Source organism: Dryas octopetala, chromosome 2 (genome assembly GCF_963921425.1).
Source record: "Dryas octopetala chromosome 2, drDryOcto1.1, whole genome shotgun sequence".
Taxonomy (NCBI): Eukaryota; Viridiplantae; Streptophyta; class Magnoliopsida; order Rosales; family Rosaceae; genus Dryas; species Dryas octopetala.
Genome location: NC_141367.1, coordinates 2,615,579 through 2,641,766, shown reverse-complemented (window position 1 = coordinate 2,641,766; position 26,188 = coordinate 2,615,579). Strand labels below are relative to the sequence as shown.

Here is a 26,188-nt window from a genome sequence, read left to right as displayed (position 1 = left end):
CACATGATCGGAGAAATAGAAGAAGAAATTGGTTTAACGTACCGAACGAAGACAAAGAGACCAAAAAAATAGATTGAAGAAAATAGATAAATTAAGAAAGAGAAGGAAGAAGAGAAGAAGGGATGCTGGTATGGGTAAATTATTCAATTTAAATTTCATCTGCTTAGATCTTTTTTTAAATATATTTACAGTATAAAAAACACTTTTGATAAATACAAAAAAAGAGGAGTACACTAAAACCAATTCATATGAACACAAGATAATTTAAATCAAAGTTTTTTTTTTGGTCGATTGAAATAATAAAACAATGACGTCTTATGCGCAATAGAAAAGCCTCTAGTGTGCGAAAGCAATATAAAATGAGAGCTACTATTTGCACACCCTTTAAAAAAAAAAAAAAAAACTCAAGAGAAAAGACCACCTTGCCCCAATTAAGTCACAACTTAGATGTGACTGTCGTTCAGTCACAACTAAATCTGAAGTTGTGAGTGTCGTACAGTTACAACTAAATGTGAAGCTGAGACTACATCATCAAATTTTCAAGATAATATAAAAGCTTGAAGGACAATTTTGTCAAAAGCTTATAAATTTTAACTATCATCATATGTGGGTCAAATGATAAAAATGTCAAATGGAAAAGGCTCAAATCAAAGGGGCCAACATATTTGTGACCTAATCTAAAAAACTACATTTAAATTTGGTAGTTCAATTGAAATATTATATGATCTTCATGCTATATCAAAAAATTATTGAGATTTGATATTTAATTCTAATTTTCTAATTTTTTATATCTTATAATTTATAATTATTGAAGATAATATCTAGTGCACGACATTCTTACTGATGGCTCAACTGCGATGGCTCAACTACATCTGCATCTACATCTACAGCCTTTTTGAGATACAGATGCCTTTTTGAGATACAGATGCATCTACATTTGCATTTGGAGCTAATTTTTGGAGTTGCAATTGTAATCTTTAGGGCATTTTGAGCTTGCATATAAAGTTTTTAGAATGCAAATGCACGTGTTTAGGTTGCATATGCAGACTGCAGCTGCAGCTGCCGAGCCTCAGCATGCGCTTGGGAGGCCTAGTAGGAATTTTGTATTCGAAGTTAAAGTATTCATTTTAGCCTTTTATACCCTAAATTTTTTGCTAGAATCTACTAGCCTTTTGATATAAGGCTGCCACGTCATTTAAATACCAATCCAACGATAAAAGAACTCACACATTACATGCAGCACTGATTGATCATTTTGCATAACTGCGTACAAGAAAATTTCTTGGTCTTATAATTTGGCTTTCTTTTTCATGCTAACATGAGTTGGTGAGTGGTAAGTTATTTTGGTCTTTAATTAACCAAGAAGAAATACATGTACTGCTTAAGTGGTAATTAAGGGAGTATGAGGTTATGAGTTAGTATTTAAGTTCAGCGTTTAATTCATCGAATATTTAAGAGACATTAATACAAAATAAAAAATAAAAGTTCAGCGTTTAATTCTCTCTAACCAAAAAAGAAATAAACTGACCACTTTTAATATTCATGGACACAAAATGATACCCAAAAGTACACAAAACTACTGTGCATATTTGCTCTGTTTGCTCTGTTTTTGCTTGTAAGTTCGTAGATCAAGTTATAAAATTTTCTCTGTTTTCTGTATTCTAATTTCTCATTACAGAACGTTCTAAAAATTTTAGTCAGTTTGTAATTTGAAATTACCACACTTAATATAAAAATTGTGACTTTTTGGCCATAGAAGACTAGAAGGTTAAAAAAAAAAAAATTAGGAAGAAGAAAAAGTGTTGCATATATGCACCCTGACCCTAGTTTCTATGGTGCAGGTGGAATTGACAGGAAACAATTTGCGGACTGCTGTATTGGGGATGGGGCAGATTGTCAACATTAATAACTGTTAAGGAGATAATTAATGAAACAGATTATTCTCTTTGATAGAATGAATATTCCATATAAGAGATAAACATGTAACACTTGCATTGGTTATTTACTACCTAAATTTTATAATATTCTTATATCACCATCACATTAACCACCTTTATTTGTTTAGTTAACAACTTCTTCGATCTTCCTCTTCATCTTCCTCTCGATCATCATTATATAAATATTTGAGATAATCTTCCTTGCTCAGTCCTCACCTAATTAGTTAAATCCCTTTACAAAAGCTACCTTTAAATGGATATATGTGGTGAGGGTGGGTGGGATAAAGGTTAGGATTAGACTAGCGCTAGATTCCCTCCAATGTAACAAAGCTTGCTCTCTAAATTTCAATCACTACTTTTTCAAAATTCAACTGCTATAATAGGAGATCAAATTGGATTTGTTCAATGCCTCAGTGGTTGGTTGACCTTAAATTAATGGTATTTAATTCGTTTTTCTTTTACTAACTTAATTACTGTGCATGTTGGAGCAAGTAGTCTGATTAATGTACCTAGCTCAAATTTTGGTTTTTGTTTTTTTTGTTTGGGTTGATCGATTCGCATTCACATGTAAAGACTTAATCAACATGCCAATTCAGTCTTTACCTGCTTGGAAAAATTAATCAAGTCTTTACCTGCTTCGACAAAAATCAAAGACCAGTTCTATCTTTCAGTGTCTAACTCCATGCAAGCTATAAATAGGCATATACCCAGTGCAGGATTTTCATCCATCGATCTCAAACTCAAACCAATTAAGCTAGCAAGCAAGCTTATAAGTTATAATTCTTTCAGTATGATGAAAGCTGTTCATTTCCCTGCAGTCACTGTAATTGCCATTCTGGCATTGGCAACCTTCCTTGTCGTGTCTGCCTCTGACCCCAGTCCTCTGCAGGACTTCTGCGTAGATATTAATGACACCCAATCTGCTGGTATATATACTTATGCATTACTATATATGATTATTATACATGAAGAATTATTATATATATATGTATATGCAATCCATGAACTATATATATGAATTATTATATATATATGATTATTTTGTTCCTTCATGAATGCATGCCCACAACTATACATGAACTATATATTTTTTTTGTGCGAGCAGTGTTTGTGAATGGGAAATTCTGCAAGGACCCAAAGCTTGCATCAGCAAACGATTTCTTCTTTTCCGGGTTGACTCCGAAAAGTGCAGCAAACCCGGTTGGTTCTACAGTGTCACCCGCGAATGTGCAGCAAATAGCAGGACTCAACACTCTCGGTATATCCTTGGCTCGCATAGACTATGCACCAAAAGGCATCAACCCTCCCCACACTCACCCACGTGCCTCTGAAATCCTTGTGGTCTTGGAAGGCACACTCAACGTTGGCTTTGTCACCTCCAACCTTCCAAATGCTAAAAACAAGCTATTCACCAAAGTGTTGAACAAGGGAGATGTGTTTGTCTTCCCAATTGGTCTCGTTCACTTCCAACAGAATGTGGGACACACCAACGCTGTGGCCATTGCTGGGCTGAGCAGCCAGAACCCAGGAGTCATCACCATAGCCAATGCTGTCTTCGGCTCCGACCCTCCCATCTCTGATGATGTTCTTGCAAAGGCCTTCCAAGTCGACAAGAATGTGGTCGACAATCTCCAGAAGCAGTTCTGGTACGACAACAATTAATAAGTATACACAAAAAAGGCCCATCTGCCTGCTAATCGGATGTTCTACATGGCCAATTCTATCATGCTTAATTTTCACTACACAAATTACAATATAATATCGATTAAATAAAAGGGTTTGATAGCTAGCTCAATGATGTGTACTTCATCTTACGTGGATTTACTTGATGATCAGTATAATTATGATAATGATATTGCCCTAGTACGTGCTGCTGTGTGTTCCATTTCTCAATCTCTTACTTCACTTTGGATACATGCAATCCAAGAATGACATATAAATATATTTATTAATTTAAGGGAGACTTAGAATGCAGTCAATTTTATGAGTCTTTTTTAAACTAAGATCGGTAGTGATTTAGGGTTTTTAATTAAGTCATTTTATTTTTCTTCTTTGACGGCTTTATGTTAGGTTTTAACTCCAAGATTTTGGGCAGACTTAAAACCTAACGTGCAGTCTCTACAAAGCCCATTTTACACCCTATATTTCCTTCAAATGGGAGAAATACCCTTCAAATCGGGGAAAGACTTTATTATGAATTAAAATGATTTTCTTATAAATTAAAAGGACTTTATTATGAATTAAAATGATGTTTTTATAAATTATTATGAATTAAAAGAATTTTCTAGCTTATAAATTTTAAAACACATCCGGTCTCTATCTAAAAATTATTTTTCTAAAGAATCTAAGCCTAATTATCTCTTAATTTAATATATATATATATATATGAACATGTGCCTATGCTGGTTCTGGAGTCAATTTGATAATGAAGACTTCAGGAGCATTGATTTAATACAACGTACTATTAAATTGTTTTATGTCAAGTGAATTGTCCAAGCACCTAATTTTTGGGTATTTTTGGGTGAGTATGCATTCACTGGTATTTTTAGGTTGGTATATACGCACATCTTCGATCACTTACATACTAATTTACTTTAACTTAATTGTAAACTACTAATCTTATATAAAAGTAATCTATCAAATGCAATGATTAGTGAGATAACACACATCAATAAACAGCAACACAATATGGACGGGAATATTGAAGAGAAAGAGATCAAAGTAGCACTATTAGCTCTCTATTAAGAAGGAAATCAATACATGCAGCCCCAAAGAACAAAAAATAGATTAATTAAGTGAAGCCTTACAATCACAACATTGAATAATCAAATTTTACAACAAAGGAAGAATAGGATGCACACTAAACATTAAATACAATTGATCAGTTCTATTTCTAATTAAATATTAAGCTAAGCTGCACCCATTAACAGAGGAAGAATTATTGATGCTTAATTAGAAAAATCAAGATGTTTCTATTCTACTTCTTCTGCCTCTTCGGAGCTCAAGTTGACAAGGGGTAAGTATTCATAACAAAGCTCTAAGAATCAAAGATCATCAAGAAAAGAGAGAGAGTTTTAAGGGGAAACTCCGAGTTTTCATTGAATGAGTTGAATGAAATTACATGCAGAAAATGAATACAGCTGAATGCTTTATATAGAAACAACTAATTAACCTCTAACCAATTCTAACATACTCGTTTCTTTCTAACTATAATGCCACATGGCATAACCACATAAGCCTTTTATTAACTAAAAAAGTAACCATACTAATTAAGCTACTAATCAAGCCTGATAGTTGTACAGTCAACATCCCCCCTCAACCTCAGCAAGGGAACCAAGCCTGAGGTTGCAGTAATGTTGATGATGCAAAGGATTATGAAATAGAGGAGGAGAAGAAAGAACTATAAATAGATCAACCTGCCAAGATCAACATCTTCTTTCAAACAGAACCAATATGCTGGAACCAACCCTAAAGCTGTCCTTTTCCCATTTACACTTAAGTCTTCTTTGTCAGATTTGGCCTGGACAGAATTCTAACGAGAATAGCAAAACCATGAGTAGCACATACTGCTTGTTGGCACTACTCAGTAAAACAACAACGACTCTTTCTTTGTAAAGAGAATCCAACGCACGTATACAATAGCAATGCATATACTGCTTACAAATCTCACGACTTCCCAAATCTGCAACATTTACATTGAAATAATTCTCAATAAAATCTTCACTCCTTGGTCATCGATAAGCATGCACCCCTAAATGATCCATTTGCATCATCAATTAGTGAGATATTTGCATCATCAATTAGTGAGATATTACTTTATTTTACAACATTTGTCTTTCATCAATCACTTCATCAAAATCACTCCCATAAAAAGCTTGATTCACTTGCTTAGTTTCTACTTGTGTGACATGATCAACTAGATTGCCATTTTGATTGTGATGATGTGTCTGCTTGCAAAAACATGTTATCATCTTCTAGTAGTGAAATAACTCTTCTTTTAGTTTGCTGTCTGCCTTTTCTCCTCTTCAACAAATCACCATCTTTATCAATGAAATGATCAATTTCACAATCATGAGCACCAGCAGGAGCATCATTGGCACATGATTGCAAAGAGTGGTTTGGATTTGAAATTTTTTGCTGATGAGCTTCAAGAATTGACTGCCTAGATTCATGATTATCATCGTCACTACAATTGGTATTACTATCAGATGATGCCACTGAATAAGACTTTGCAGATAACTTTTCTTCCTTTAAGTTATGGTGACTAGCTATGAAGAATGTCCACTTGATAATGAGGGGGTGATCCTGGGCAAACATTTACCACAAAACCAATTTGGTCAAAGTAGTGGGCATGCAAAGCAGTAGGAATATCTAAGAAGGTGTTGAAATATTAATTAATGCTTCATTGATTTTTTGTTTCACACGATCGATCGTCCCTAGCTTCATGATCGATTGTCCCTTTGGTACCTATCTTCTGCCAATATTGGCTCAAGCCAAGTTTTTCAGAAATTGTCTTTCTGTTTTTGTTGTCTTAATACTTAAGTTTTTGTACTTGTTCTTAGTCAGCCACGTTAGTAAACTTGTGTGTGGTTGATTTTGGCTTTGTATTAGTTAAAGCCTTAGGGTTGTAATGAATCAATATATGCTAATGAAAGCTATCAAAGTGGTGCAGACCCTCCTTACAATTTCTCCATTTTTCTAAAAGATATAGCTTGACCTCTGTTTTCATTTTTCTTTTGTTCTGTTCTTGCTCTTTATCTTATGCTCCAAAGGTGTAGTTCTTCTACAAGTTAAATAACTCAAAACCAACATTTGGTATCAGAGCTCTCTAAGATCAACTCTTGTACGTGGGCGTTTGTGAGAATCAAAAAAACCATGGCAAGTTCAAGTACTAGTGGTGAACTCAGAACTCCAATCTTTAATGGGGAAAACTTTGATTTTTGGAGAATAATCAAGATGAGGATCATTTTTTTTTTTCACATGATCTTTGGAGCTTTGTTGAAGAAGGATATGAAATTCCTGAAGATGAGGGAGCCTTGACAGCAGCTCAAAAGGTGATCTTGAAGGGGAACATTAAAAAAGATGCAAAAGATTTGGGGCTCATACAAGGTGCAGTCTCAGAGGACATCTTCCCAAGAATCTCAAATGAGGAGACAACAAAAGCTGCTTGGGATGTTCTTCAAGAAGAATACATAGGTGATTCAAAGGTTAGAGCTATACAACTTCAATCTTTGAGAAGAGATTTTCAGTATATTAGAATGAAAGAGGGTGAATTTCTTAAGGATTATTTTACTAGGCTTACTGATGTTGTGAATCAAATGAGAAGCTATGGTGAAACTATACCATAAAAGAGGGTAGTTCATAAAATCCTTATAAGCTTAACTAGAAATTATGATTCTATAGTTTCTATAATAGAAGAGACTAAAGATATGGAGACATTGAGTGTTAAAATAGTGACAGCATCAATTAAAGCCTTTGATCAAAGATTAAGTAGGCATGATGAGAATGATACAAAGAATGCTTTCCAAACACTTAGCCTTAGTTCAGGAGATACAAAACCAGAACAATCTAGTTCTAGTCAAGGCAAAGGCAATGTGCCTAAGTCTAAGAAGAAATGGAAAGGCAAGAAGAAGTGAGAAGGAAAAGGTACTTTTGACAAGAAGAGTGGTGAGATGAGTTCAGCACCTCAACAAAAGTGCAAAATCTGTGATAAACCTCATACTGGTGAATGTTGGTTTAAGGGGCAGAAGTGATGCTTCAATTGTAACAGGTTTGGGCATATGCAAAAAGACTGCAAGTCCAACAAGAATTATTAAGCTAACTTCATGGAGGAACAAGACAATGGTGCCAACATGTTCTCTGCTTGTCAAGCAGTAACTATACCAAAAAATGACAATGTTTGGTTTGTTGATAGTGGATGTAGTAATCATATGACAACAAATGAGTCAATTCTTGTTAATATTGACACATCTGTGAGCACTAGAGTGAAGATGGGCAATGGTGATTTAGTTCAAGTAAAAGGAAAGGGCACACTTGTGGTTGAAACAAAGAAAGGAAGAATATACATCAATGAGGTGTTGTTGGTTCCACAATTGGACCAAAACCTCTTGAGTGTTGGGCAACTTCAAGAGCATGGCTATTTGGTGCAGTTTGAAGATAATTTTTGCACAATTTATGACAAGGGAAGCAAGTCTCAAGTTGTAGCAAGAATCAAAATGGAGAAGAATATGAGTTTTCCTATATCCTTTCAATATCCAAGCAAAATGGCTTTGAAGGTTGATGTTCTAGATGACTCTTGGCTATGGCATAGGAGGTATGGGCATCTGAATTTTCAAAGTTTGAAGGATCTAAAAAAAAAGAAGATTATGGTTCATGGCTTACCATCAATTCAAGGAGCAAGTGAAGTATGTGAAGGTTGTGCTATTGGGAAACACCATCGGCAATCATTTCCTAAAAGGAAAGCATGGAGAGCATCTAAGCGTTTGGAGCTAGTCCATAGTGATGTGTGTGGTCCGATGAAGACAAAAACTCATGGTCACAACAGGTACTTCATTATCTTTGTAGATGATTTCTCTAGAATGACTTAGGTGTATTTCTTGGGACAAAAATTAGATGTCTTTGTTGTTTTAAAAAGTTTCAAGTGATGGTTGAAAGGCAAAGTGGGCATTTGATTAAAGTTTTGAGAAGTGATAGAGGTGGAGAGTATACTTCAAAGGAGTTTCTCAAGTTTTGTGAAGACATAGGGCTTGAAAGACAACTCACAGCAGCCTATACTCCACAACAAAATGGAGTTTTAGAGAGGAAGAATAGAACAATTGTTGAAATGGCCGAAAGCATGTTACATGAAAAAGGAATGCCTTATGAATTCTTGGGAGAAGTAGTCAACACTGCAATCTATCTTATGAATAGGTGTCCAACAAAGGCATTGGAAGACAAAACACCATTTGAGGCATGGAGTGGCAGAAAACCTTCTGTTAATCACTTGAAGGTGTTTGGTTCTATTTGCTTTGCTCATTGTGTTCTAAAGGAGAAAAGGCAGAAACTTGATGATTCAAGTGAGAAATGCATTTTTGTGGGTTATAGCAATCAAACTAAAGGCTATAGACTCTACAATTTGAAGAAAGAGAAGGTTGTGATTTGTAGAGATGTTCTCTTCAATGAGAAAGCCACTTGGGATTGGAAGAAAAAGGAATTTCAAGGTCCCATCATTGATGTTAATGAAGAGGCTAGGTAGAGAATCTAGAAAATGAAGATGAGCTTATTGAAGAATCTCCACAACAATTAACTCCAATGGGCAGTCCACATTCACAATCACACTACAAGAAATTTGGGCTTTAGTGATGGAGCATTTTGGTCACTAAAAGTCAATTTTTCATCACTAAAGCAATTTAGTGACGAAAAAATGTTCGTCACTGCGCCGTCACTAGAACCAAGTGACTAAAGCCTATTAGTGAGGAACAAAAAAATTTCATCACTAAAACCCTATATGTTTAGTGACCAAAGTATTTCCTCACTAAAAATAATTGAATTAGTGATGAACTAATTCATCCCTAAAAGACCAAAATTTTGGTCACTAAAACCTATGTTTCATCACTATAGATGATGGTTTAGTGAGGAACCATGTTCCTCACTAAATCAATTCATCACTAAAACATGATGGTTAGATATGGTGATTACATGAAATAGTGACCAAAATTTTCATCACTAAAACCTACCATTTCATCACTATAGCTGAATCAACTGATGGTCATGTTCAAGTTTTAGTGAGGAACATGGTTCCTCACTAAGATTATTCATCACTAAAATCTTGTAGATGGATATGTAGTAACCAATTTATTTGGTCACTAAATGCAAGCTTTAGTGATGAGACTTTAATTAATTGGTCACAAATTGAATGTTTAAAATTAAATGCATCCTACTTTGTTTTCAATATACAAGTACCAATAGTAGATGTTAATATATACATTCCATTTCAAAATGACACAAGTGGCAAGTTTTTGGATATCAAAGTTTATCCACCAAAACATGTACATCTCTCTTACAAATCAAATTCTAAACATAAAACCCAAAAAGAAAATCTCTAGATACGAAAATTCATCCATAACAAACACTTCCAAAAAATACACTTAAGCCCAAATCATTTAACCTTGATTCAATTTCCAAGAGAGATGTACGCCTTTGATAAATCATTCATCTGAAAATAAGAGATAGATGCATAAATAGTATTAGTCCATTGTGCTTGTAATATAATACTACCACATAGCGAAATGCTTTTAGATAATTAGTAGTATGCATGCAATATCTATGCCAAACAAGGAACGGCAAGCCAAACACATAGATACACACACACACACACACACACACACACACACACACACACACATATATATATATATCTCATGAAGAGTTAGAGCCTAGAAACATCCAAGAAACATATTTAAAAAGAGATACAAAGTTACAACTAAAAGATATGAAATAAAAAATTGGGAATTACAAAGTTAGAACTAAAACATATTTAATAATAAACACACTTACCCTTGCCTAGCCTCTCAATATATATCAATTACATATAGAAACAAGAAATAAATGGTCATGGGGATGACACCAAGTCCATGACCAATACAAAGAAACAAAACCAGAGCGACATGAAGCTAGAAAAAAGAAAATAGCAAAGAAGACACTGCCACTGCCACAAGAAGACAGAGAATCACAAAAAGTGTTTCCTCTTCCCCTCCCCTGCTACCCCACCTCAGTCAATGTCCCCACCCTTCACCTCCTCCTTCCCATCGCCCCACCTCACCACTCCCCTCCCCTTCTTCTCCAACTTTCCTATCCCTCCACTACAACTTATTTTCTCATGCACCAAATAAGAAAAATGAACCAAAAGAAAATAAAAAATCTCATCTTTTCATTGCTCTATTTTCTCAGCACCCAAACAAATATACAGTGGAAGGAACAATTACTTTTGGAATCCATTTGCAGCTTAAATAGAAAGAGAAAAAAAAAACAAGAATTAAAGAATTAAAGTCATGAGGACAAACTCATTTGTTGCACCCACCAAACTAAAACCCAGTTATAGGGAGTGGGCAAGCTCGACCCTTACAAATCAAAACCCATTTATTATTGCTGATGGATGAGTTAGATCTACGGTATAGAAACCATAACCAGTGATCAAAGCTCTAAAAATTGTATTTTACCCTAAATAAAGAAGTATAGAAAAGAAATATATATAGACAAACCTTTAATTTGTGGATGGTGCCAAACTTTGCACTATCAACTGTAACATGTTGTCCATCTCACTAGTCTTTAACTTTAATGTTTGCAACTCATTTTCTTGTTGATTAGAGCGCCTCTCTGCATCCTCAGCAGTTGCCTTCATTGACCCTAAGTCTTCAGCTAGTTGCATAGCTCGTCTCTCTGCAGCTTCAGCCCTTTGAGTAGCCTCCTCGGCCCTCCTTGTAGCCTCCTTTGCTATCCTTGCAGCCTCCTCAAGTTGTGCACGACTAGATTGTTCCAATCTGGACTTTTTTGGCTTAGGACCTGCTCCTAGCCCACGTATATAACCTGGCCGAGGTGGATGGCCAATAATTGTATCAAGAACTTTATCATAGACTTGATCGTCAGTCATAACTTCAGTATTTTCATCTGTTTGTGGCTGATGTTGGAGCTTCTCCATATCAGCCTACACATAAGATAGTATAAATTAAGAGTAATTGATTCAATTATTACAACAATAAGACAATATATAAACTTAATTATATATATAACAAAGACTTCCATTCACCAACCCAAGATGCTTTTTTTGTGCTAAACCGAGTGAGCTTGAACATTTCAATTCGACTAGGCTCCTCTCCACTCTCATGATTTTTCTATATAATTTGACAACCATATATAGACCACCATGCAGAGGTGATATACAACTTGCATATACCATACAGACAATAAGAGAAAAAATAAAATTTTCAAAAGAAAGCTTACATTTTCTTCTCGAAGACGACTGAATGCCTTTGTCCCAGCACAATGAGTTATCGTTAAGTTTTCTCTGTTCTCTTTGTTTTTTGTGCTCTTTAACTTGATTAAAATGAAAATATTAAGTTAGCATTTTTTTTAAAAGCATACAATAAAGGAATGAGTAGTTTAATAATTATAAATAAATCTAAACCATAAAAAGAGTATGTAGACACCAACTAATTAATTATTAATCAGCTTCATGTGGTCCGTTGCAAAACGAATGAACTCTTTGACCCCATGAATATACTGTGGTCTCCCCCTAGTGTGCAGATGAATCCAACTCCTATCCATCTCCAACCCAAACAATTGGTATCCAATCATAGTGTTATCAATTTAAAATAAAGATAATACACTTGGTTATCTAAAAGAATAGAAAATACATAGAGCAAATAATGAGGTACTTGACCATAAATAAGCAAAATAAAAAGTTTTGTCCAGATAGAAATGACAGTTGTCTTATCCCTCTTACCTTGTCATATTTCTTTTTTTCTCCTTTCTCTTTATGCCTTGTGTCTTTTACATACTCAAAACTAAGTAATTAATATGGATTGAAAACATAAATTTCTCCTACATATGACATTAATAAACGTCTTTATCAACTCTTTTTCTTATGAAAACACTTTGAACGACACTGACTACTGCATGCAAAAAAAAAAAATTATAATAATTGAAAAGGTTTTTTTTCCCTCTGTCTGATATATATATATATTTTTCTTACTTGCATGTTTAATATCTTCTTTTATTTTTTATTTAATTGAGCTTGATATATTGTAACACACTTTTATTAAACTAAAATAAATGAAAAATAAAAGAGTTTGACCCAATATAAGTCAATGATTTTGCTAAAATTTGAAAAAGATTTAAAAACAATGCAAGAATTTAAAATATACGTACATATATATATATATATATGACAATAGTGTTGCTAAAATGTACTTTTTCTTTTTGTAAACAGCTAAATGAAGGCATTTAGTAAGGGTTGAATTACAAAAAAAAGAACTTATGTTGTCAATGCATTAAATGCTTGTGTAAAATACTCCTGGAGAGAACAGGGAGAAGGGAGACAGTAGCATGCATTTATCATATCCAAAATACTTATGAGCAACAAGATTATGCCAAGAGGTTCTTTCGACTTTGATCACTTAATAACAACAAATCCAGCATAAAAGCAATTGATATGAAAGAGTGGAAATCAATAGAAACATACCAGTACAAAGAAATCAAGACGCAATATTTGAGTACAAAGAGAAGAACAACTCAATGCAACTACTGCCAAGAATCAGCCTGCAGTAAAGAAAGAAAGCATTAGTCAAATATTTTTCATATAGGCAAAAAATCTGTCCAAATATAATGCATCCAAAGGCCTTTTGATTTTAGAAAAAATAACCGACCAAATTTAGAATGTAGAGATTCTTCTTTCTTGTTTTTTTTACACCTTAAGTATATAATTCTTGCTTTTACACCTTAAGATTTTATATCATATTTTTCAGTTAGATAAAGGCATTTAAAAGAGAATAATTATCCTAACATATAGTTTAGTAGAGCATGAAATTGTCACTTAGAAGAAGATGGTGACTACATATATAGTCCATACAATTTTGTGGCAAAACAGCAAGAAAATAAAAAAAAACCAGATGCATAGTACTTCAAGTTATATAGATTGGTCAAATGCACTTTTGCAGAGAGAAACACCAAAAAGAAAAAAGATATCATTCAATTCTACTTATAATTTGAATTACCTAAATTCCTGCCCAAATTAAGAAACCATATAATATTCTATGGTCATAGTCGATACATGATACAACCATTCATAGCAAGTCAATAACAGTCATTTGGATGTTATGTGTCCAGAACTAGAAAGTGACAAGAATTATATATAATTTCTATTGTTTGGATAACTCCATTAATTGTCGGTAAAAATTGAAAGCAATACTAATTAACTTCATATTATTTAAAATTAAGTGGTACACAATATATTATAAAATATAGGTTGCAACTAGCTTGAAAAGCTCAAGTTGCTGCGTGGCCAATAACATGGCAACTAAATCACTCAAGAGGAGGAAAGAACCACCATCCTGCTCTCATATAATCATCTAATTTGTAACAATTGAGAAGAAAGGCAAAGTTGCAACTTAAAACCAAAACTATAATTATCTAATTTGCAGTAGCACAAGCACAACAAAACCATAAGGCCACGTACAAGTTAACAATCAAAACTCATCCATAGCAACAAAAATACAAAGACCCATGTCAATTTTATACAAATTAATCATACATATTTATAAATAAAAATGTCAAAAGGAAAACAAAAGACCCAATCCCAAAATAAACCCAGCCATGACAAACAAAGAGGCCCAATTTCATCAAATTTTCAAGCAAAAAATTTCTAATTTTCCAAGTGTAAGATGCCAAACACGATACTTAGAGTTTGTCGTTCCTCAAATTCCAAATTTTCTCTAAATATCGACTTCTTTTCCCCCATCCAAACACAGAGTTAGAGTAAAAGATAGGAGACTCCAAAACAAAACAGAAAAAGGCATAGTAAAAAATCTACAAACTTACCAAATTGAAGAACCTCAGCCTATACCCACACTATGAAGAAGCTTGTTTAGTTATCTTGATCAAAGACAAGACTCCATAAAATTCTCTGTATCAAAATTGAAACCCATTAACTATTTGAGTTTAACAAAGGGAAAAAATGAAAGTAGAATAGAAAAAATAGAAAGCCTACCAGGAAGAATCCATGGCAAGATACAGAAAATCTAGTCTGTCCACCAAATTACCTCCACCAAATGCCAAAATTTTGTGAACCTACAGTGATGAGTGCCAGAGAAAAACGCACTTGACTAAAGAACAGAGCTAATCGAATGAGAAATTAGGGATAATCATCATCTAGAGAGGGAAAAGATTTTGGCAAATTGTAGAGAGAAAATTAGTGAACGGGAAAACTAAGGGAGTCGAGATCGAGAAGTGAGATAGTTTGGTCTTGGCAATTGTGTGGGTTTCTGTTGTGCGTGGAGTGTGTTAACGTTTGTGGTTCTTTGTTTGTTTTATTAATTTAATAGAATACAGTATAATTTTTTTCATGGGCTTTAGTGACCGAGTTAACAAGAAGTAACTTAGCCATTTTTATTTTTATTTTGGGCTTTAGTGACCAAGTCAAAAATAGATCACTAAAGCCCAAATATTTGGTCACTAATAATCAAAATTTAGGAGGCAAAATGAATTTTTTTGGAGCCAAACCATTTAGGGATGAACCAATATATTTGGTCACTAAATCTACATGTTTAATGATGAATTTCACATTCGTCACTAAAAATTTCATCACTATAGCCAATATTTCTTGTAGTGTCATCTGGTTCTTCATCCCCTAGTTCAACTCCAATCAGAATGAGGACTTTGAATGATGTCTATACAAGGTGTAATTTCTGTTTCATTGAACCAGAAACCTTTGAAGATGCTGTGAAAGATGATAACTGGAAGAAAGCTATGGTGGAAGAGATCAATGTGATTGAAAAGAACAACACATAGGAGCTTGTGGACAGACCTAGTGACAAAGATGTCATAGGAGTGAAGTGGATCTACAAGACAAAGCTAAATAAAGATGGTTCCATTCAAAGGAACAAACCTAGGTTGGTTGCAAAAGGGTATTCTCAACAACCCGAAATTAATTTCAATGAAACATTTGCACCAGTGGCAAGGCTTGATACAATCAGGAGCGTAATCTCCCTAGCTGTTCAAAAGGGGTGATTTTTACACCAACTAGATGTGAAATCTGTATTTCTTAATAGAGTCTTGAAGGAAGAGGTCTATATTGATCAACCTGAGGGCTTTGTAATCAAAGGAGAAGAAATAAAGGTGTACAAGCTCAATAAGGCTCTCTATGGCTTGAAGCAAGCACCAAGAGCATGGTATGGGGAGATCGATAGACTTTTATTTCATTGGGAAGGGCTTTCAAAGAAGCCAAAATGAACCTACTCTCTACATAAAAACTGAAGGTAACACTGATATATATTCTGATTGTTTCTCTATATGTTGATGATTTGGTGTTTACTGGAAGTAGTGAGAGTTTGATCTTGAATTTCAAGAAAAAGATGATGAAAAAGTATGAAATGAGTGACTTGGGTCTGTTGCATTATTTTATATATGGGAATTGAAGTTTGTCAAAATGAAGATGGCATTTTTGTATCTCAAAAAAGTATGCAAAGACTATTTTGAAAAAGTTTGGCCTAGGAGGATGCAAACCTGTAGCTACACCTTTGGTAGTTAATCAAAAACTTGAAAAAGAAGATGGAAGCAATGAAGCAGATGCATCAATTTATAGAAGCTTAGTTGGGAGCTTGCTTTATTTGACTGCAACAAGGCTAGATATTATGTATGCTTCAAGTTTATTGTCAAGATTTATGCACAAGCCTACTCAAGTTCATTATGGGACAGCAAAGAGGATTCTAAGATACATTCAAGGTTCAATAGATTTTGGGCTCATGTTTGAAAGAAATGTTGTGCCAAAACTATATGGATTTTGTGATAGTGATTGGGGAGGCAATGTTGATGACTTGAAGAGTACTTCTAGGTATGCTTTCACTCTTGGAACATGTGTATTCTCATGGCAATCAAAGAAACAAAAGATAGTAGCTTTATCAACTGCAGAAGCTGAATATGTTTCAGCATCATTGGCAACCTCTCAAGCAATGTGGCTGAGAAGTATCATGGAAGATGTTGGTGAAAAGTAAGGAGAACCTACTCCAATACTATGTGACAACAAGTCTGCAATTGCAATAGCAAAGAATCCGGTCTTTCACAATCGAACAAAGCATATTGCTCGAAAACATCACTTCATCAGAGATGCTGTTGAAGCCAATGAGATTGATGTTGTCTACTGCAGGACTGAAGATCAAATTGATGACATTTTCACCAAGGCATTGCCAAGGGACAAGTTCAAGCATCTCATAAAGCTATTGGAAGTTATGGAACAAAGCATTAAGGGGGAGTGTTGAAATATTAATGCTTCATTGATTTTTTGTTTCACACGATCGATCGTCCCCTGCTTCATGAGCGATTGTCCCTTTGGTACCTATTTTCTGCCAATGTTGGCTCAAGCCAAGTTTTTCGGAAATTTTGTCTTTTTGTTTTTGTTGTCTTAATACTTAAGTTTTTGTACTTTGGTTCTTAGTCAGCCACGTTAGTAAACTTGTGTGTGGTTGATTTTGGCTTTGTATTAGTTAAAGCCTTAGGGTTGTAATGAATCAATATATGCTAATGAAAGCTATCAAAGTGGTGCAGACCCTCCTTACAATCTCTCCTTTCTTCTGAAAAATATAGCTTGACCTATGTTTTCATTTTTCCTCTGTTTTGTTCTTGCTCTTTATCTTATGCTCCAAAGGTGTAGTACGTTCTTCTACAAGTTAGAGAACTCAAAACCAACAAAACGAACCATCTGAGTCAAAAATATTTGTACAACTCCATCTCCTAATACTTGAGTGTAGTCTGAAACATATCTTGAGTTTGCTGAAGGTGGTGCTGAGCCTTGATAAACATAGTTTGATCTATTGAAGCAATCTCAAGCCACATTACCTTTTCTACCACAAATCTGACATTCCACAACATGCAGTACCAACATTCTGAGATGATCTATCTTTATCAAAGCAATTGACAATAGTGTGCCTTCTTTTAGAACATATTTGACACTCAAGAATCTGTCGATCCCCATCGTTCCAGTTATTTGCACCCCAATGGTTGTTAAACCTGCCACCATTTCCACCATAATTCCAACCTCTACCACCACCAGTATTAAACCTGCCTCCATTGTTACCCCAGTGCATGCCTTCCAGAATTCCCATTTCTACCTCCATTATTGTTCCAGTAACCACCACCACCATCAACATTTTTGTTCCATAATGAATTGATTAAAAAAAAAAAAAAAGTGAAACTGCACAACGCTCTGTTTAGGGATTTTGGGAGGAACCCACTGCAACCCTTGAGAAATCGAGAGTAACCCAGTAGCTTGGAGAGCATTTCGGAAGAAACCAACTAATTGGAGAAGATTTCAGCGACGGTAGACAATTGTGGAGGCCGGTGATTCGTAGCAACCCAAGCTTGGAATAAGAGGTTATTCGCGACATGTGGAAGTGATTTGCAGCAACCCTGTGGGTGGATATATGAAAGTCATGGATACTTGATGATTTTAGCTTTTTGGTTGCTGCGAATCATCAAGAAGCTAGTTATCCATTATATTTTGGGTCAACTTTTTGTGGGTGCTAAAATCATTAAGATCTGTGGGTGAGTATCAAAATCTGTGATTTGTGGAGAAGAAGAAGAGGATGTGGGTGGGGGGAAGAATTAAGCTAGGTTAAGCATAACTGAGTGGTTTAGATCAAGGGCATTTTTGTTTGAAAATGGGCCAAAGAGTCGTTAAAGATAAAATTGAGTGTGGAGGATTAAAAAAGATATAATGAATTAAAATGGGTTATTTAATGAAATTTCCCAAAACCAAAAGGAATTAAAATGCACAATCCGGTTAGTGTTGAACAATTAATTAGTGCATTTTCTATGATCTCTAATTGATCTACAGAACTGATGGTGGACATTTAATTTAAGAAATTGACATCATATATAGAAATCCATTCGAGAAGGAAGAGGAGGAATTAAATATCAAATATATGTTGGAGCAAGTAGTCTAATTAATGTACCTAGCTCAAATTTTGGTTTTTGTTTTTTTTATTTGGGTTGATCGATTCACATTCACATGTAAAGACTTAATCAACATACCAATTCAGTCTTTACCTGCTTGGAAAAATTAATCAAGTCTTTACCTGCTTCGACAAAAATCAAAGACCAGTTCTATCTTTCAGTGTGTCGCTCCAAGCTATAAATAGGCATATACCCAATGCAGGATTTTCATCCATCGATCTCAGACTCAAACCAATTAAGTAGTCTACACAAAACAGTACAAGTTTGAGGCCAACCAATTAAGCTAGCAAGCAAGCTTATAAGTTATAATTCGATCAGAATGATGAAAGCTGTTCATTTCCCTGCAGTTACTGTAATTGCCATTCTGGCATTGGCAACCTTCCTTGTAGTGTCTGCCTCTGACCCCAGTCCTCTGCAGGACTTCTGCGTAGATATTAATGACACCCAATCTGCTGGTATATATACTTATGCATTACTATATATGATTATTATACATGAAGAATTGTTATATATATATGTACAATCCATGAACTATATATATGAATTATTATATATGAATTACTATGTATGATTATTTTGTTCCTTAATGAATGCATGCCCACAACTATACATGAACTATATATTTTTTTTGTGCAAGCAGTGTTTGTGAATGGGAAATTCTGCAAGGACCCAAAGCTTGCATCAGCAAACGATTTCTTCTTTTCCGGGTTGACTCCGAAAAGTGCAGCAAACCCGGTTGGTTCTACAGTGACACCCGCGAATGTGCAGCAAATAGCAGGACTCAACACTCTCGGTATATCCTTGGCTCGCATAGACTATGCACCAAAAGGCATCAACCCTCCCCACACTCACCCACGTGCCTCTGAAATCCTTGTGGTCTTGGAAGGCACACTCAACGTTGGCTTTGTCACCTCCAACCTTCCAAACGCTAAAAACAAGCTATTCACCAAAGTGTTGAACAAGGGAGATGTGTTTGTCTTCCCAATTGGTCTCATTCACTTCCAACAGAATGTGGGACACACCAACGCTGTGGCCATTGCTGGGCTGAGCAGCCAGAACCCAGGAGTCATCACCATAGCCAATGCTGTCTTCGGCTCCGACCCTCCCATCTCTGATGATGTTCTTGCCAAGGCCTTCCAAGTCGACAAGAATTTGGTCGACTATCTCCAGAAGCAGTTCTGGTACGACAACAATTAATTAATAAGTATACACAAAAAACAAATTACAATATAATATTGATTAAATAAAATGGTTTGCTAGCCAGCTCAATGATGTACTTCATCCTACGTGGATTTACTTGATGATCAGTATAATTATGATAATGATATTGCCCTAGTACGTGGTGCGGTGTGTTCCATTTCTTAATCTCTTACGTCACTTTGGATACATGCAATCCAAAAATGACTTACAAATTAATATATTCATTAATTTAATTATATATATAAACACGTGCTATACTGGTTCCGGAGTCAATTTGATAATGAAGACTTCAAGAGCATTGACTAATACAACATACTATTAAATTGTTTTATGTCAAGTGAATTGTTCAAGCACCTAATTTTTAAGTTTTTTTGGATAAGTATGCATTCGCCAGTGTTTTTGGGTAGGTATATACGCACATCTTCGATCACTTACTGATTTACTCCAACTTAATTGTAAACTACTAATCCTATAGAAAGAGTAACCTATCAAATGCAATGATTAGTGAGATAACACACATCAATAAACAGAAACACAATATATGGATGGAAATATTGAAAAGAAAGATATCAAAGTGGCACTAGCTATTAGCTCTCTATTAAGAAGGAAATCAATACATGCAGCCCCAAAGAATAGAAAATATATTAAGTGAAGCCTTACAATCACAACATTGAATAATGAAATTTTACAACGTACAAAGGAAGAATAGGATGCTAAACATTAAATACAACTGATCAGTTCTATTAATTCTAATTAAATATTAAGCTAAGCTGCACCCATTATCAAAGGAAGAATCACTACAAGAAAAATATATTTGGGCGACGAAACTTTGGGAGACGAACCAAAATTCGTCGCCCAAAGCAACTTTGGGCGACGAACATGAAACGTTGTCGCCTAATCCCATCCAGGTTTGGGCGACGAACATATTCGTCGCCCAAGATAACTTTGGGCGACGAATATAATATTCCTCGCTTAAAGGTACTTTGGGCGACGAAAATATGTCGTCGCCTAAACCACGCGCCAAAACGATTGTTGATCCATACGTTGGGTGACGAATACATAAGTTCCTCGCCCAAAGTGATGTTGGGCGACGAACCGAAACCTTCCTCGCCTAAAATCATCTTGGGCGACGAACTATTTCGTCGCCCAAGATGATTTTAGGCGAGGAAGGTTTTGGGTCGTCACCCAAAGTCACTTTGGGCGAGGAACTTACGTATTCGTCGCCCAATGTATGGGCGAGGAACATGCATATTCCTCGCCCAAAGTCTCATTGCCTTTTTTTTTTTGTACAATTTTATGTAAGTTATATTCATATAATGCGATCGTGTTTCCATTAATCCAAACAGTTCAATTTTTAATTCCTCACTCATTGATCATCATTGCAAAAAATTAGCTCAATCAGAGATGCAAAAGTTACGTAACGGTGCTCGAATTTATGAACGATCGTGAATTTTCTAATACTAATCGTTCGAGATCAATTCCGATTTGGCCGATTTTTTGCAGGGATGATCTTTTAATATAAACGAATAAAATGAACGGCTCTGATTGTTGAAATCACATTGTAGTCTTCACAATTGTTGAATCGACAAAGTATCAACGAAAAAGCTAATAGAATTATACTCTTCAAGTGTATTTGTATGTAGAAGCTCACTTTTCTATTGTGTTTTTAACGATCCGAACCGATCATTTCTTAGTGCCCCACTCAAAGATCATCCATGCAAAAAATATCTCAATCGGAGATGTAGAAGTTAGGTTTGGCGTTTAGGGTGTATAAACGATCATGATTCTTATAATAATACTTGAACGGGTATATGAACTCTGATTTGACCGATTTTTTGCAGGGATGATCTTTGAGTATCAACATAGATGATGAACGGCTCTGATCGTTGTAATCTCATTGTGCTCTTCATAATTATTGAAATGACAAGGTTTCAATGAAAGAGTTAATAGAATTTTATTCTTCAAATGTATAAACCGTTCTTTTATATATAGAATCTCAAATATCGATCGTGTTTTCAATGATCCGAATCGTTCATTTATTAGTTTCCCACTCAAAGATCATCTATGCAAAAAATTAGCTTAATTAGAGATGTAAAAGTTAAGTATCGGAGTTCGAACGCATGAACGATCATTGCCAACTAATAAAGGTTTGGGCGATGAACCATTTCCTCGTTCAAAGTTATTTTAGGCTAGAAATGTAAAATTTCGTCTCATAAAGAGGCTTTGGGCGACGAAGATGTTTGTTGCCTAAGATAACTATGGGCGACGAAATTTAATATTCCTCGCCTAAAATGACTTTGGGCGAGGAAATAGTTCGTCGCTCTAGGTTACTTGAGGCGAGGAATATTAGTATGCGTCGCCCAAAGTGATCTTAGGCGACGAAATGTGCAGTTCGTCGCCCAGAATCTCATTGCCTTTTTGGTGTACAATTTTATGTATGTAATTGTATAAGATGCGATCGTATTTGCAACGATCCGAACTGTTCATTTTTTAGTTTCCCACTTTAAGATCATCCCTGCAAAAAATTAACTAAATCGGAGATGTGTAAAAGTTAGGTAACGGTGCTCGAACTTATGAACGATTGTGAATTTTCTAATACTAATCGAACGAGTGGATGAATTCCGATTTGACCGATTTTTAACAGAGATGATCTTTGAGTATAAACGAATAAAATGAACGGCTCAGATCGTTGAAATTGGTGAAATCACAAATACTTGGTGCCTGTACGTAATTACTAATTCTAGAGTGTTGGAAAGGTACTTATGTGAAAAAGGATTCAACCATTTTTAATACAACTCTATCTTTTTTAACCCTTCTCTCTCAACTTTATCTTTTATGACTCTTTGGCCCTTCTTTGGACAAAAATTCCCTTCTCATCGCCACATGGTTGACATGTCGATAATCTGTCGACAAAAAAAAAGGTAGAAAATGATGAATATGATGATCAAATTGGCTGCAGCACCATCTAAAGTTGTTGTACCACTATGTGTTGACCATTTATCGACCATTTGTTGACCATTATTTGTCAACAATTTGTCGACCATGTGTCGTTAGGAATCAAATTTCCGATATAAAACAACAAACCCAGGTCGAAATTTCAGATCTGGAACATCAAACCCATATCAAAATTTCATTAATACCACTCTAAATCAAGATTTAAAACTCATATAAATCAACAATCAAAACTCAAAATTATCCATTTATTATACAAGAATTGAGAACCTAGATCTACTACACAAAGATCTTAGATCTGCAAAATTGAGAACCCACTTAAGCAAACCCACAAATTCAATCTCATATATATTGATACAAGAATAGATGCTTGATTTACATAATGAATTGATAAAAAATAAAAAAGTGAAACTGCAAAGCGCTCTGTTTGGGAATTTTGGGAGGAACCCACCACAACTCGTGAGAAATCGAGAGTAACCAACTAATTGGAGAGCATTTCGGCAGCAACCAACTAATTGGAGAAGATTTCAGCGGCTGTAGACAATTGTGGAGATGATTCCCAACGACCCAAGCTTGGAAGAGGTTATTCGCGACATGTGGAGGTGATTTGCAGCAACCCTGTGGGTGGATGAAAGTCATGGATGCTTGATGATTTTAGCTTTTTGGTTGCTGCGAATCATCAAAATGCTATCCATTATATTTTGGGTCAACTTTTTGTGGGTGCTAATATGATCGAAATTTGTGGGTGAGTGGGTGTGGGTTGGTTTAGATCTGTGATTTGTGGAGAAGAAGAAGAGGATGTGGGTGTGAGGAAGAAGGTTAAGCATAACTGAGTGGTTTACATCAAGGGCATTTTGTTTGAAAATGGGCTAAAGACTCATCAAAGATAAACTGAGTGTGGAGGGTTAAAAAAGATATAATTGTATTAAATGAGTTATTTAATGAAATTTTCAAAAACCAAAACGAATTAAAATGCACAATCCGGTTAGTGCTGAACAATTAAGGCGTAAAGTCACTTCTGGTCCCTGTACTTTAGGGTAAGTCGCACTTTGGTCCCGTCATTTCAATTTGCACATTTGTAGGACGTACCGTGTTTCCATTAGTGTCGCAATTAGGTCGAATCCATCAAAATCGTTTACTTTAGAGCCAATCACGTGGTGCCACGTCTTTTTTTTCTATCTCGATTTTGCGACATTAATGAAAACACGGTTCTTACAAAATTTAAATTAAAATGATGGGACCAAAGTGCGACTCATTTATAATACAAAGACAAAAAAAGTCTTTTTTCCAACAATTAATTAGTGCGTTTTCTATGATCTCTAATCTATCTACAGAAAAGATTCTGGACATTTAATTTAAGAAATTGACATCATATATAGAAATCCATTCGAGAAGGAAGAGGTGGAATTAAATATCAAATATTTGTTGGAGCAATTAATTAAGTAGTCTAATTAATGTACCTAGCTCAAATTTTGGTTTTTGTTTTTTTTATTTGGGTTGATCGATTCACATTCACATGTAAAGACTTAATCAACATGCCAATTCAGTCTTTACCTGCTTGGAAAAATTAATCAAGTCTTTACCTGCTTCGACAAAAATCAAAGACCAGTTCTATCTTTCAGTGTCTAACTCCAAGCTATAAATAGGCATATACCCAGTGCAGGATTTTCATCCATCGATCTCAAACTCAAACCAATTAAGCTAGCAAGCAAGCTTATAAGTTATAATTCTTTCAGTATGATGAAAGCTGTTCATTTCCCTGCAGTCACTGTAATTGCCATTCTGGCATTGGCAACCTTCCTTGTCGTGTCTGCCTCTGACCCCAGTCCTCTGCAGGACTTCTGCGTAGATATTAATGACACCCAATCTGCTGGTATATATACTTATGCATTACTATATATGATTATTATACATGAAGAATTATTATATATATATGTATATGCAATCCATGAACTATATATATGAATTATTATATATATATGATTATTTTGTTCCTTCATGAATGCATGCCCACAACTATACATGAACTATATATTTTTTTTGTGCGAGCAGTGTTTGTGAATGGGAAATTCTGCAAGGACCCAAAGCTTGCATCAGCAAACGATTTCTTCTTTTCCGGGTTGACTCCGAAAAGTGCAGCAAACCCGGTTGGTTCTACAGTGTCACCCGCGAATGTGCAGCAAATAGCAGGACTCAACACTCTCGGTATATCCTTGGCTCGCATAGACTATGCACCAAAAGGCATCAACCCTCCCCACACTCACCCACGTGCCTCTGAAATCCTTGTGGTCTTGGAAGGCACACTCAACGTTGGCTTTGTCACCTCCAACCTTCCAAACGCTAAAAACAAGCTATTCACCAAAGTGTTGAACAAGGGAGATGTGTTTGTCTTCCCAATTGGTCTCATTCACTTCCAACAGAATGTGGGACACACCAACGCTGTGGCCATTGCTGGGCTGAGCAGCCAGAACCCAGGAGTCATCACCATAGCCAATGCTGTCTTCGGCTCCGACCCTCCCATCTCTGATGATGTTCTTGCCAAGGCCTTCCAAGTCGACAAGAATTTGGTCGACTATCTCCAGAAGCAGTTCTGGTACGACAACAATTAATTAATAAGTATACACAAAAAACAAATTACAATATAATATTGATTAAATAAAATGGTTTGCTAGCCAGCTCAATGATGTACTTCATCCTACGTGGATTTACTTGATGATCAGTATAATTATGATAATGATATTGCCCTAGTACGTGGTGCGGTGTGTTCCATTTCTCAATCTCTTACTTCACTTTGGATACATGCAATTCAATTAAGAATTACTTACAAATATATCCATTAATTTAATTTTATATATATATATAAACATGTGCCTATATTGGTTCCGGAGTCAATTTGATAATGAAGACTTCAAGAGCATTAACTAATACAACGTACTATTAAATTGTTTTATGTCAAGTGAATCGTCCAACACCTAATTAATTTTTAAGTATTTTACGTATCCTAGCCAATCATCCCATTTGAGGCGTTGACTTGTCAATGGAGGAGGAATCGGTTAGCATAGAAAATTGGGCCCTGATTCGACCACCGAATGATGTCTCGGGCCACTATTTGACCCCGTGTTAAAGAGTTTGAAGATGGAGGCCCAAGAAAAGAAGCCCATCGGCCCAATTGCTCCTTGGCCAAATCGGGAAAAGACTTTATTATGAATTAAAATGATTTTCTTATAAATTAAAAGGACTTTATTATGAATTAAAAGAATTTTCTAGCTTATAAATTTTAAAACACCTCCGATCTCCATCTAAAAACTGTTTTTCTAAAGAATTTAAGCCTAATTATCTCTTAATTTAATATATATATATATTTATATATATATGAACATGTGCCTATGCTGGTTCTG

At 35.2% G+C, this 26,188-nt stretch overlaps 3 protein-coding genes and 1 long non-coding RNA gene across 4 annotated transcripts; 3 read left to right on the top strand and 1 right to left on the bottom strand.

The window, feature by feature from the left end:
* Positions 1 to 2,681: 2,681 nt before the first annotated feature.
* Positions 2,682 to 3,599, top strand: LOC147292486 (germin-like protein subfamily 1 member 14). The gene is made up of 2 exons (XM_086234567.1): positions 2,682 to 2,863; positions 3,043 to 3,599. Exons 1-2 carry the CDS (start codon positions 2,728 to 2,730, stop codon positions 3,597 to 3,599), a joined length of 693 nt encoding a protein of 230 aa, XP_086090693.1. The 5' UTR covers positions 2,682 to 2,727.
* Positions 3,600 to 11,718: 8,119 nt separating this feature from the next.
* On the bottom strand, positions 11,719 to 14,795 carry LOC147292485 (uncharacterized). The gene is made up of 5 exons (XR_015120920.1): positions 14,680 to 14,795; positions 14,511 to 14,595; positions 13,156 to 13,232; positions 11,916 to 12,008; positions 11,719 to 11,806 (listed from the first exon to the last, which is right to left on the bottom strand). It is a non-coding gene; the product is annotated as an uncharacterized LOC147292485 (long non-coding RNA).
* A 4,162-nt stretch (positions 14,796 to 18,957) lies between these two features.
* Positions 18,958 to 19,964, top strand: LOC147292484 (germin-like protein subfamily 1 member 14). Its single transcript, XM_086234498.1, has 2 exons — positions 18,958 to 19,093; positions 19,279 to 19,964. Exons 1-2 carry the CDS (start codon positions 18,958 to 18,960, stop codon positions 19,833 to 19,835), a joined length of 693 nt encoding a protein of 230 aa, XP_086090624.1. The 3' UTR covers positions 19,836 to 19,964.
* A 4,517-nt stretch (positions 19,965 to 24,481) lies between these two features.
* LOC147292483 (germin-like protein subfamily 1 member 14) lies at positions 24,482 to 25,528 on the top strand. Its single transcript, XM_086234520.1, has 2 exons — positions 24,482 to 24,663; positions 24,843 to 25,528. The coding sequence occupies exons 1-2, from the start codon at positions 24,528 to 24,530 to the stop codon at positions 25,397 to 25,399; spliced, it is 693 nt and encodes a 230-aa protein (XP_086090646.1). The 5' UTR covers positions 24,482 to 24,527; the 3' UTR covers positions 25,400 to 25,528.
* The last annotated feature ends 660 nt before the right edge of the window (positions 25,529 to 26,188 follow it).